The 13,209-nt window shown below is 39.8% G+C and overlaps 1 protein-coding gene across 1 annotated transcript in view; it reads left to right on the top strand.

Annotated features, from left to right (window-relative positions):
- The window catches only part of cubn (cubilin (intrinsic factor-cobalamin receptor)), a 40,856-nt gene that overhangs the window by 11,292 nt on the left and 16,355 nt on the right, over window positions 1-13,209 (top strand). Inside the window, exons 17-39 of the mRNA XM_026292250.2 lie at window positions 230-420; window positions 906-1,062; window positions 1,503-1,678; window positions 1,853-2,018; window positions 2,423-2,648; window positions 2,748-2,878; window positions 3,451-3,640; window positions 3,992-4,152; window positions 4,760-4,941; window positions 5,163-5,319; window positions 5,815-6,005; window positions 6,416-6,575; window positions 6,919-7,100; window positions 7,466-7,634; window positions 8,096-8,277; window positions 9,068-9,224; window positions 9,873-9,989; window positions 10,102-10,215; window positions 10,560-10,688; window positions 10,809-10,941; window positions 11,234-11,439; window positions 12,319-12,500; window positions 12,976-13,168. Coding sequence (XP_026148035.1) covers window positions 230-420; window positions 906-1,062; window positions 1,503-1,678; window positions 1,853-2,018; window positions 2,423-2,648; window positions 2,748-2,878; window positions 3,451-3,640; window positions 3,992-4,152; window positions 4,760-4,941; window positions 5,163-5,319; window positions 5,815-6,005; window positions 6,416-6,575; window positions 6,919-7,100; window positions 7,466-7,634; window positions 8,096-8,277; window positions 9,068-9,224; window positions 9,873-9,989; window positions 10,102-10,215; window positions 10,560-10,688; window positions 10,809-10,941; window positions 11,234-11,439; window positions 12,319-12,500; window positions 12,976-13,168 — 3,852 coding nt within the window. The remainder of the gene's footprint in view (window positions 1-229; window positions 421-905; window positions 1,063-1,502; window positions 1,679-1,852; window positions 2,019-2,422; window positions 2,649-2,747; window positions 2,879-3,450; window positions 3,641-3,991; window positions 4,153-4,759; window positions 4,942-5,162; window positions 5,320-5,814; window positions 6,006-6,415; window positions 6,576-6,918; window positions 7,101-7,465; window positions 7,635-8,095; window positions 8,278-9,067; window positions 9,225-9,872; window positions 9,990-10,101; window positions 10,216-10,559; window positions 10,689-10,808; window positions 10,942-11,233; window positions 11,440-12,318; window positions 12,501-12,975; window positions 13,169-13,209) is intronic.

Below are 13,209 nucleotides of genomic sequence, written 5' to 3' on the forward strand. Positions count from 1 at the left end.
CAGCAGATCCCTGTGACCCTAAAGAGGAATAAATGGTGATGATGGATGGATGTGGCAAAGAGTGCAAAGTTTAGAGGGCACATCTTGCATGAGCGGTTGAGTTACCATAAAAAGTTGGAGTGATTCATCTGGACATCCTATGTAATATTTAGATGAAATCATTAATGAGTATTTCAGTTTTTGAAAAATTTAAGTTAACATATTTACCATATACCCTGATGTTTCTTAGGTGATCCTGGTTGTGGTGGGACCTTCACTGACAGCGAGGGCATCATCATTTCTCCCAACTGGCCCAATAACTATGCCCATAATCGCCAGTGTATCTATTTGATCAGGTTGCCAGCAGGTGAGCAGGTGGCCCTCAACTTCACTCACTTGGATATAGAGAGTCACAGCAGCTGCACTTTTGACTATGTGGAGGTAGGATGTGTTTATGACTCACAGTCATTTGTCTTATTTATTCAAATGTGCTTGAATAACTTATGAAGAATGGAACTTAACAACAAAATGAATTTAGACATATTTTACTTGACGAATGAGGAGATCTGAGGTATAAGCTAGCACCAAACCATGTGGTAATTTTAAAAGAAATAGGTAATCTCTATGTTTAACTGATAATCAGTGAAGAGAAACCTGGTCTGGTACCAATGATGACTCTTGCTGCTGCATTTGGAAGTAGCTGCAGGAAGGCTAAACAAAGAGCTGCAGTAGTCAAGACACAAAGTAATGAGCATGTCACTGTCTCCAAATCTCAGTTTAATTTTTGCTATTGAAGATTTATTATTTAATAAAAGCAATTACTAACATTTTATTTAAAAAGGACAAAAAGGTCAAGAAATATTTTTCTTCATAAATTTCAATGGTGAAATAAATAAAGACTGCCTCTTCTATCCTTCTGTTTGCAGGTCCGTGATGGGAGGATGGAGACTGATCCTCTCATAGGAAAGTACTGTGGGAGCACCCTTCCTGCTCCTATTCTCTCGTCCTCCAACTCCCTCTGGATTCGCTTCAAGTCCGACAGCTCAGTTAGCCGAGCTGGTTTCAGAGCGATCTACACTGTTGGTGAGATTTCAAATGACTTGAACAATTCACTTTGTAATCTGTAATCTTCTTCCCCCTCAGACATGTGTATATTACAGTGGATGTTATTTCAGTACGTTTCACTCTTTGCTGCCTATCTTTGGCTGGTTGTGCATAGTTACTGGTGTATAGTGCCGTGAACGTCAGGTCATGGATGAATGAATTCAATAATGAAGTCGCAGATATTTTTCCAGTAAAAATATCTAATGTTGCAGATGCTATTTACTTCATTAAAACTCAGCTTCAAAGTTCTTGAATTTTTCACACACACAGTTCAATGAAAAAAAAATGTATTTAGAAGTGTCAGCAGTAAATTGTTAATATATTTATACTTAATTGTTTATTTCAGATGACATTTTTGACAGGAAAGGAAGAAGCACCAGTAAATCATGACAAAGAATTAACCCTCTCTCTTTCCACAGCTTGTGGAGGTACTTTGTCTGGTACTGGGCAGTTACGCTCTCCCTACCACCCCAACGCTTATCCCCACAACAAGATCTGTGAGTGGGTCATTAACCAGCCAGAGGGCTATGTGGTCACCCTAAACTTCCTGTCATTTGATGTTGAGGGAGGCTCCTGTAATTTTGACTTTGTTGAGGTAAATACATTTTAAATCAATTTTTCAACTTGAACATTTTGTTTATCATGAACTGACATGTGATTTAAATGTGCCCACAATTGCTCCACAATTATTTTCAGGAGTATATGTGTGGTATACATTATGGGTCAGTAGATTCATGGCTGAGGGGTGATGCATTCCTTTGTCTTGCAGGTCAGGGATGGCTCCACGTCTAGTTCTCCTCTGCTGGGGAAGTTTTGTGGTTCTGCGATGCCCCCCATGCTCCAGTCTACTCAGAGATCTATGCACATCAAATTCCAGACAGACTCCTCTGTCAGTAACTATGGGTTTGAAGCAGCCTATGACTCTGCCTTGGAGGGTGAGAGTTGTAAAAATATTTAGAAAATTCACTTGTATGTCACCACAAATTATGTTAATTAGCCAAAAACTGATTCCAATTGCAGCAGCACAGAACTGTTTCAGATTTTAGATAGAGTCTTTCCCCTGAGCAGACATTTCAATAACCGTTCAGAGATCATACCCACTGCTTTTAAAATGACACAAGTATCAGAATTTATTTCAAGATTGTTATTTGTCTTCTCAAACTAGTTTCAACAAGTCCATCAAGATTTTAGAAATCATATCTGTCTTACAATGAAGTGAAAGTGACATGTTTGCATGTTGTTTTTAGTTATTTTGTCTAATTTCCTCTCCCAGAGCAGTTTTTGTTTCAATATAACACTGTAAAGTTATCCTGTTTTTTTTCCTCTTTGTTGGTGACAGGCTGTGGGGATACCCTGACTAGTCCCTCAGGCACCATTACAAGCCCTGGACACCCCACCAATTACCCCCATGGTGCCAGCTGTACCTGGTACATCAGTGTTACCCCAGGTAACCTGATTCGGCTGTCGTTTCAGTCCTTCAACTTGGAGTACCACGCTAACTGCAACTTTGATTATCTGGAGGTGTATGACAATGGCACTGTGGAGACTGGAACAAAGATTGGCAGGTACTTATTTATTTGTTTAGTTAGTTAGTTACACATCCAAATTCATCCAAAGTAGTATAGTATTATTTCATAAATAATGTCCCTGTTTGTTGTTTGTAGGTACTGTGGACGTTCAGTGCCTCCATCCATCACCAGTACAGACAACCTGCTGACACTGCTGTTTGTGTCTGACTCAAGTTTGGCCACAGAGGGTTTCTCTGCCAGCTATGTCTCCATCAACGCCACCACAGGTACACAGTAGATTGGCCAGACAGTATTTATTTTCAGGTTTTTGTGAATATATGTGAAACTGCTGATCAATTATCCATAAACGCTACATATCACAAGCTCATGTCATTCAACAATGCAGCCTCCTCAGTCCTCAAACGCCACTGTTTGATACAAAGATAAGAAAAAGTATGAAATAATATGTGATATAAGTACTGGAAGGTGTATGGTCTGTCACAAATGTCATGTCATGATTATATGAATAGATTAATCATTTGCATTAAATGTATTTTAGGCACATATTTACATTTGTTTGACATTGTTTTGTGTAACATTCAAAAACCAAACCTTACAAGAACTCATCTGACGTACCACAGAATAATGTTCTTTGTTTATTTATTTATTTATAATACTGGCCTGAACTGGCAGAAATAAAAGTTTCTTGTGGAGCCATACCTTTAAATAAATGGGAAAGGCTTTACCTGCAAGTGTTAAATTTTTTAGAAAGTCACTCCCAAGGTGTTTTTCTAGACAAAATGAAAATAATTTAGAATTCATATTACAATATTCTGATTAAACCTTTCTCTCTCCTCAGACTGTGGTCAGACCTTCACCACCCCTACTGGGTCCTTCAGTTCACCCAACTACCCTAACTATTACCCCAACAGTAGAGACTGCATCTTTAAGATCATTGTGGAGGTCAACATGCAGATTATGCTGAACTTCACAGACTTTGAACTGGAGGGCACACCTCCTTCTTGCATTTTTGACTTTGTGGAGATCAGGTATGCAGAAATGGCTGGGCACTTCTTTGGATGGTAAAATTTTAATCTCTTAGTTGCTCTGCATGTTGCTGCTTGAATCAAACAGAAACTTGGCAAACTGTGTCTACACATTAATATATCACATATTGAGACTCTGAACAACAACAGACAATAACTTTTCATTTGTTTGCACCTATCGTTCCTCCAATTGAATGATAATTAAAAGCTAGAGATGAAACAAAACTGTAACTGTCCCAAGAAAATCGTGATTGATGTATTGATTGAGATATACACGTCTGTGATTTTTAGGGCATATTTCCTTCTTTATTTATGGTGACCACTGACATTGGTATCTTCCACCATATTTCACAGGGATGGTGGCTATGAAACATCTCCACTGATTGGTAAATTCTGTGATGATCAGAGGCCTCCAGTCCTTGTATCACATAGCAATCGCCTTTGGGTCAGATTCCGCTCTGACACCACCATCACACGCCGTGGATTCTTCGCCCACTGGGATGGCACACAGACTGGTGAGTGGTAGGACTTTTGTTATCTTAGATTTTCTTCATTTAGCCCATTAAACAGTGAACATAAAGAGCAGAGAGTGTTGAATCAGGAACACCACCATCTAGAGTTTAAAAGAATTTGGATTATATTCATGTCTGTTTCATTAAGTATAATCCTTAGATATAGTTTCCATACCCTGTGCAGCCTCACTGAGCCAGAAAAGTCCATGTTATACTCTTACCATTCAGAAATCAAATTGTAGATTTTTCACCATGTTGATGTTGATCATGCTATAGCCTGTAGCATGCCTTCTTTGTGCACAGCTAAATCAGATGATGAAATGTTTTAAATAGCACTGCTAACAAATTTATGATGTTTAGATCTCCAAAGGACCCTTGTTTTTCTTTTTAACAAAAAACATCAGCCAAAACAGTCAGTGATATGACTGTCTACTAAACTCCTTTTTTGCCACCACTTACCCTGAACTGATTCTGAACTTAACCCTAAAACCAAGTTGTAACCCTGAACAATCCCTATGTAGTTGTAACATGTCCAATGTATGTATTAATATAAAATGTGTCCATAACAAGACATGGCTATGTGACATTTGAGCTGCTTTCTCTTTCTAAGGCTGTGGAGGGACACTGACAACTCCATCTGGGGGATTTTCCTCCCCTAACTACCCCTTGCCCTACCACCCCAATGCTGAGTGCTACTGGAACATCAGGACAAACCAAGGCAACCAGCTTCTCCTGTCGTTCTCTGATTTTCATCTGGAGTCGAGCTCAGGCTGCATGTATGACTACCTAGCTGTGAGTACTTCACCTCAAAGTGAATAGACGCGTTTTGCAATAGTGTTAAGATAGTTAGTGTACTGAATATTTTTTTTCATAGTGAATTATTTGGTTAAAAAACAATAAATGTATACATCCTTTGAGGGCTGTGTTTCTATGCCTTAATAATAATAATGTCAGTTTGAAATGCTTTGTACAACCTGCCATCTGTGTGTGTGTGTGTCTGTGTGTGTGTTCAGGTGTATGATGGTAACAGCAGCAGTGCTGCAGAACTAGTCAAGTTATGTGGCAGTCAGCTTCCTAGTACCATCAACTCTTCAAGCAATCAGCTCTACGTCAAGCTACGCACTGACAGCACCGTCAACACCGGAGGCTTCCTCGCATCATACACCACTAGTACGAAAACACACACATGCAAGCTGGAAAGACACTGTAAACTGTCTGAACATGTGACACTGGGTTATATTTTGGTAGCTCTGGCATATTAGCCTGTTAGATGCTGAAGTAAACTGATTTAGACTGTTACCTGAAAAGATCATGTGAAGTAAAAATAACTGCTGAGTTGTTGAATTGACCACATGCGGCGTCATTCAACTGTGTTGTTCTCTCCTTTTATTTTATTGAAACAGGATTTACAGCCTGACCACATGACGATTCAGCTGTGCTGAAACACATTGACCTACAAGGCATACAGCCTGTTTTTACACATTTATCAAATGATGCTGGTGTATCTTAAACTTGCTGACAATGTTTTATCTCTGACAAAGTTTTTGCATTATATTTAATAGACTATTAGTATTATTGATAAAACACAAAATCAAAATTCACTTATCAACTTCAGTTGGTTTTGCGTTGTATTGTGTACTAGTGTTTGGTTTTGTTTGTTTCCAGAATGCCATAACGTGCTCATCTCAGACCGGCACAGAGGAGTGGTGGAGTCGCTAAACTTTCCCAACAACTACCCACCCAACTCCCAGTGCAGGTGGACCATCCAAGCCAACGGTAGAAACACCATCAGCTATACCTTTACTGCCTTCCAGCTGGAGGACAGCAGCAGCACCTGCATATATGACTACGTAAAGGTACATATTGTAACATTTCAGCTGAAACTGGGCAGGCTCTGGGCGTTTTTAGCCAGTATCATTTCATCAGATGTGGAAACACATCTTTCAGTATTTTATGAATTGGTTTTTACTTTGACATACTATTCTACTTTAATGAAGTTAAAGTTTCATTAATACCATTATGCTACTGTTATATTCCTAGTGTGTTCTCAGTTTTAGTATGTACAAGAGGCAGACACACTGACAGTCCAATAAAATCAGTCTTTCTAAAATTAAAATTAATTAATTAACTCAAATTAATTTCTTAAAGTCCAAATGTTTTTTTTCCAAGTTTGTAATTATATTGGGTTTGCTGTTATTTTGGTAAATTAAGTACAGACATATTTACACTCTACACTCATACCACTTTATCCAAATTACTGCTGTAGCTCTACGATGGGCCTAACGAGCAAGCTCCTCTGATTGGTACATTCTGCGGATACACACCCCCTCCAGCCCACAACACCACAAGCTCATCCCTCACCATGGTCTTCAGGACAGACTCCTCCGTATTCATGTCTGGCTTCCAGATGATGTGGTACCAGAATGGTAAGAGAGAAATGACTTTTATTGTTGTGAGCCAGGTCAGACTAACAGGACACCTCTAAGCACATAAAAGTGATGCGCTGTCTCTGGGTTGACAGAGCTACACGTCTTAGCATCCAAGAGTTTCTTTCAGCCATACCCTTATTATTACATTGGAGGATTTTTGGGTTGTTACTGACTACTCTTACTACTGACTACCTATAACTTTACAAGACTACCTGAATTAATCTCATTTTTTGAGCATGATCCATCTCTATATTGAAAATACTGTCATGTTTGTTGACTTTTACACACAGTTAAAACGGACTCTTTAATTCCTTCTGACTTGCTGTGTGCCTGTCTGCAGGTTGTGGTGGGGAGCTCTCTGGACCCAGTGGCTCCTTTAACAGCCCAGGATATCCCAACAACTATCCAGAAAACAGAGAGTGTATCTGGTATATCACCACATCAGCTGGCAGCAGCATCACCCTTACCATCTATGAGTTTGATGTGGAGTTCCATCAAGACTGCAACTATGATGTGTTGGAAGTAAGATCTGGACCTTTCTCTCTGCTGTGTTTTGACATTTCATACTAGTCATCCATTACTAGAAGCCTGCACTGCACTGTTTCTGTTACAACTCAAACATATTTGTTATGCTGTTTACAAGCTGCTTGTTATGACAGTGATAGAGAGAAGTTTGCTGTAGAGACCAGTTATTAGTTATTATCAGTTGCAGTTGGAAAAGGTGTCTGATTAAATTGACAACTTTAATTAGATAAACAAAAGAAAAGGGTTATTTCTTTTTTATACAGTGCATTAATGACATGTTTGCAAAAAAAATGCATTACTGGCTTAATAAATGACTAAGCCACATCACTGGTAACATTTCAGTATAAAATGGATTATTGCAGGTCTATGGAGGCCCAGACCTGACAGCCCCTCAGTTGGCCAAGCTCTGTACCACCACATCCAGACCAATGCACGTCTCAAGCACTGGCAACCTTATGACAGTGCGCTTCAAGTCTGATGCCTTTATCAGCGGTCGAGGTTTCAATGCGAGCTGGGCTGAAGTTCAGGGAGGTGGGTAGAAAACTTTCAGTGCATGTTCATATGTAATGCCTTTCACATTTGTGTTAAGAAAACAAGTAAACAGAAACAAGCAAAAGATTGTTTGTGAAGAAACAACTGGAGCAAATGCACTGTGATTTGGTGATGTTTATAAACATAAAAGGAGAGATTGTTTCTAAGCATGGACAGCACAGTGAAGTAGTGGTGATATGCTGTTGTGTCACAGCAAGAAGGTTCTTAGTTTCTGTGCATGTTCTCCCCATGTCTGTGAGGGCTTACAACATCCTCCCCAAGTCCAAAATAAATAGTGGTTAGCAGGTATAGATAATGAATGAATGAATGAATGAAAGTCATGGTATACTACCACCATTATTACTACTACATAAACAATCATAGATGCATCAGACACAAATTGCTAATTTTTCACCACCACTCATATATTAACCTTTCATCAACTGTCCTTTTTCATGCAGGCTGTGGTGGCCTAGTGTCTGCTCCTTCAGGCGAGATCCATTCTCCTTTATATCCCAGCAGTTATCCTGAAAATGTGGACTGTTCCTGGGTCATCAGTGTGGATTCCCACCATCGTGTCTTCTTCAACTTTACTGACTTAGACGTTGAATCTCATAGCACCTGCTTATGGGACTATGTGGCTGTGAGTGACGCATTTGCCAGAGCCAATCCATTCCAAAATGTTGTATTGACTCTGATATAGTCAGACAACCCAGCTCTAATTTTTTTTTGTCTTTTTCCAGTGGTTTATAAATGCAACAATAGTTGCAAGAGGGTTATTTACAGCTTGAATTAAATACTGAGGAACTTGAATAGGGGAATACTTTTAGCAAGTGACAAAGAGTACTGCACTACCATTACTATTTGCATTACCTGAATAACCGTAATCATTATGAGGCTCCACAGTTCCTCTGGAAGCTGAAAATGTCGTACAATTTCTCCTGCATGACAAAAAAGTAATTTGGCATATAAAAGGCATATGTTAAAAGGCATATAGTTGTCATAAAGTGGGAAGCATGTGACCCCCTCAGAATTAACTGGTTTTCTGTATTAATTTGCCAAAAATGTGAGTTCAGTGGTTAACCTTCCCCCCTTAGCTTTTTGTAGCTACTGACACCTGCATACTGGGAACACCCCAGGAGATGCTCATCTAGCCATCACAGTTTGGTCCCAGTCAAAGTTGTTCAGAGCTCTACTGTCTCCCATTTTTCTTTCTTCCTGCATATCAACTTCAAGAATCAAGTGTTCACATGCTGCCTAATATATCCCACCCCTGGCAAGTGTCATTGTAACAAGACAATCGGTGTTATTCACTTTACCTGCGAGTTGTTTTAATAACGGGGCTGACTGAAGTAAATACAGTCAATTTACCATTTATTTTGAAATCCCTGTACGTAAACTATAGAACACAAACAATATCTGTTCCTCTCTAGATCCATGATGGTCCAACCGTATCTTCTCCTCTACTTGCTCTTGTATGTGGTACAAGTCCTCCTCCTCCCATCACCTCCACCCAGAACACCATCTTTGTTCGCTTTAGGTCTGACGCCAGTCGCAACCACCGTGGATTCAGTGCTCGCTTCTCTGAGGGTGGGTCTTTTCAGTTTCTACATTATTGAATCTTTCATTTAATATCTTAAACCCCTTTCATGGCAAATTGAGACATACATCTACTTAATTTCTGTGCTGTTTACTACAAGATGTTTCTGTGACTACTGTCCACTGTCATAATGGTTCACAAAGTACACAGCTGAGCACATATTAATTATAAGATTATTCCTTTACTCCTTATTTCCTTTCTAGTGCCCAGTAGTGAGTGCATTACATCAGTGTCCATGTCAAATAAATATATTATATAAAGTTTAACAAATAAAAAGAACATCAGAAAAATAATAGTAGAGGAATTTCAGATGTTTTGATTATTGGATGATTTGGAGTTATAAAGTTGCGACATCAGGAGATGCTGCAAGAACAGACTTGAGATTTTATCACTAAATTCCCTCAATATTCAAGTGAGACATCAGCTGTATCAATTTACAGTATTTAACAATAAGCTCCATGCCATTGCTTAAAAACAAATCAAGCCCTAAACCAGTTATTTCAACAACAAAGCAGCATTTCTGTCATTTGTCAATCTTCAGCTGTTCTACTAACCATAACACATTCAACCATCTCAGCCCAGGTCTTCTGGTGGTGGAAGACCCAGGCCATGTAATAGTGTTTGTTTGTTTTCAACAGCTTGTGGTACAACCATAATAACAGACGATGATGGTGGGGTCATTGCATCACCCCGGTACCCAGCACCATACCCTCCCAATCAGAACTGTAGCTGGATCATCAAAGCACAGGAACCATGTGAGTTGCCGTAGTCAAAGGCCTCAGGCTAGAAACCCATAAGGTTGTGTACATGCTGTTATGCAGAAAATTATGTGTATCTCTAACCTTTGAGTTTTCTTTCTGAGCCCAGTCAACCATGTGACCCTGTCATTCACCGACTTTGAGTTAGAGATGGTCTATTCCAACTGCTCCCATGATGCTGTGGTGATTCTGGATGGGGACAACTACCAGGCACCCTCCATAGGTAGCCTTACTCTGTGTGTGTGGCTTGGGGGGAGCACTTATTACTCTTATTTTGGGAAATCAGTCTTTAAAATCATCTAAATTTAGACTGACTATTAGGTTCAGGGTTAGGATGAGGTTAAGGTTGGCAAGTAGTGGTTAGCCTTTGGTTAGGGTTTGAGTTTTGTTGGTTTTAGTCTCTGTGTGTGTACAATAGAAAATATAAACAAAACATCAAACTCACCAGCCTTATCTGTCATGGCTTGGTTTTAGTATTCAGGTCAGATTACATGAGGTTAAGAAATGCATTTTGTCTCATAATATGAAATGTTGTTAAATTCAAATTAATATGTGAATTTTTGTCAGGGCGCTACTGTGGCACTGAAATACCTCACCCGGTGACATCGTTCAGTAACTCTTTGGTAGTCAACTTCATCTCCGACCACTCCGTCTCCAGAAAAGGGTTTAGAGCCTCCTACTCAGCATCCACCTCCAGTAAGACACACACATTTAGAGCTGATTAATGCAAAATCAAAGTCATTTTGTTCTCAGGCATACACACTGATACTGACCACATTTCCCTGAAAACTAATTCATTTGACCTCTTCCGCTCAGGTTGTGGAGGAGATCTGGTTATGGAGAGAGGGGCATTTAACAGTCCTAACTATCCAGAAGCTTATCCACCTAATGTGGAGTGTGTCTGGACCATCAGGAGCTCTCCAGGAAATCGTCTCCAGCTTTCATTTATGTTAGTCATTTGTTCATGCTTGACTTTGGACACGCATATCTGTGATGTGATTCTAAACTCACTGCTTTCTTAGATGCATTTTCTGGAGCTTGACAGTATCACACAACCTTTTTCAGCAAAAAGGGCTTGCTCTCTGCACCATCACTAAGCTTCACACAGTTTACTAGAATGAAATATACAGGAGGTATCACAATTCTTGTTTTAGGCACCTACAACTGATCCATTTCTGATGTTTTTTAATTAGAAGATGCTTCATCACTGAATATCAGTAACAGTCTTCTGTTGTGTTCAGTATATTTCACCTGCAGGGAGACTCTGACTGTCATAATGACTACTTGGAAATCAGAGAGGGCAACTCTACTGGACATCTGGTTGGTCGCTTCTGTGGAAGCTCACTCCCCTCCAACTACACCTCTGTGATTGGTCACATCCTGTGGGTTAAGTTTGTCTCAGATGCATCAATTAGCGGAGAAGGATTCAGAGCCACCTTCTCACACTGTGAGTGTCTGTATAAAAAAATACTCTTGTTTATTTGATATATTATTAAATTAGTAACAGTAAGAGAAATTGAAGACAATGTGGACTTTACCTCAGAGTCCTGATCATTATTGTGAAGGTTCCCGCTATAGTTTTCTACTTGGTTGACAAAGATGTTCATTTTACATCACTGTTCTCATAATTGGAGTTGGTTTTGTTTTGTTTTCATTGACAGGAAGGGGTTTAGCTATAAATCATTTCCACCGTATTGACACTCTTGCATCACTGGCATTGTAACTGTGGATTCCTGACATCTTGTCATACTACATTTAAGCCTAGGATACACACTGTTTAGTCGGTTGATTTGCTTATTGTTTACTCAAGCACTGTAATAGCCAGTTCCGTTCTCAGTTTCTTTGACTTCTATCAGTAATCTTTAATCATCATAGGATTGTAGTGTGGGAGGCCTGAGTAGAGATGATTTTGTTTCTGTACATCCCTGAAAAATATCCTTCACAGGCTCCAATACCTGAAATTTTTTGCACCATTGTCAAAGCCAGCTAAATAACTATCAGTATAAATGGGTGTAAATATGTCCAATTTACATATAATGGAGAGCAAAGGCAGCAAGCACTGTAATACACCAGAAAGCAAATGACAGCACGTGGCAGATTGCATGGACACCAAGGAAATAGAGCTGGTTACATACCTGACAAGCCTGTACCATTTGGAGCCAAAGGTTTGCTTGTGTCATCCTGGTCATACATGGGACTTTGCAGATATAAAGTCTCCACAACACCTCTGGTAGTCTGACTACAAAATAAATGAATTAATCTCATGTAGAGATTAATTCATTAACTCCTCAGAGCTCTAACTGTTGATTTTCTCTCTGTCGCTCAGTGTATGGTAATGACGTGACTGGAGGGTTTGGTCAAATAGCATCACCACTGTATCCCCGAACTTACCCCAATAATGCCAACTACCGCTGGACTATAACTGTGGAGGGCGACAGCTACATCCAGATTCGTTTCTTGGACATGGACATTGAGGACCTGTATGATTGCTACTACGACCATCTCAAAGTAAGATTGTGTGATTGAACTTTTAGAGTTACACTCAGAAGGTTTGGACCATTGTGTCTAGGTTTATTGACCTGCCTTGTGTTGTTTTACATAGTGCATTTGTTTCGGTAATTAGATCACTCAGTAGAAGTAGATGTGAGTACAGGCAGACTGTAACGGAAGCCAGATGATCTGAATGTGAACGATGGGTGTTGTCTCACTAACTAAGGGGTCAGTGGTTCAGTATCCGGGCTAAAGTGTCCTGAACCACCAGTGTGTGAATGACTGCATGTGTGAATGGGCAAACAGTGGAAAGCACTTCATAGTGTGTAGAAAACTGTTGTATAACACCATCCCTTTCCCATTCACCAAAAGTAATCTACTTTCTTTAGCAACAGACTGATCGGTTGATTATGAGTGATTTTTTTAAATTATTATTATTATTAATATTATGCCACAGTACGCTATTCATTCTACCTTCTCACAACCTCTCCAGATATTTGATGGTCCCACTGTTCATTACTATCCCATTGGGACTTTCTGTGGTCTGGCTCTGCCCCCTCCCGTAAGAAGTTCTGGCAGCACTATGACACTGCAGTTCCAGTCAGATACAGTGGTTGGCGGACGAGGCTTCCTTGTAGAATGGGCCGCTATTCCGGACTCTGGGCCACCACCCACTATCACACCAGGTGAGACACAATTAGTCCCTTTGAGAGTTGCTTGCTCAACA

Source organism: Mastacembelus armatus, chromosome 20 (genome assembly GCF_900324485.2).
Source record: "Mastacembelus armatus chromosome 20, fMasArm1.2, whole genome shotgun sequence".
NCBI classification, from domain to species: Eukaryota; Metazoa; Chordata; class Actinopteri; order Synbranchiformes; family Mastacembelidae; genus Mastacembelus; species Mastacembelus armatus.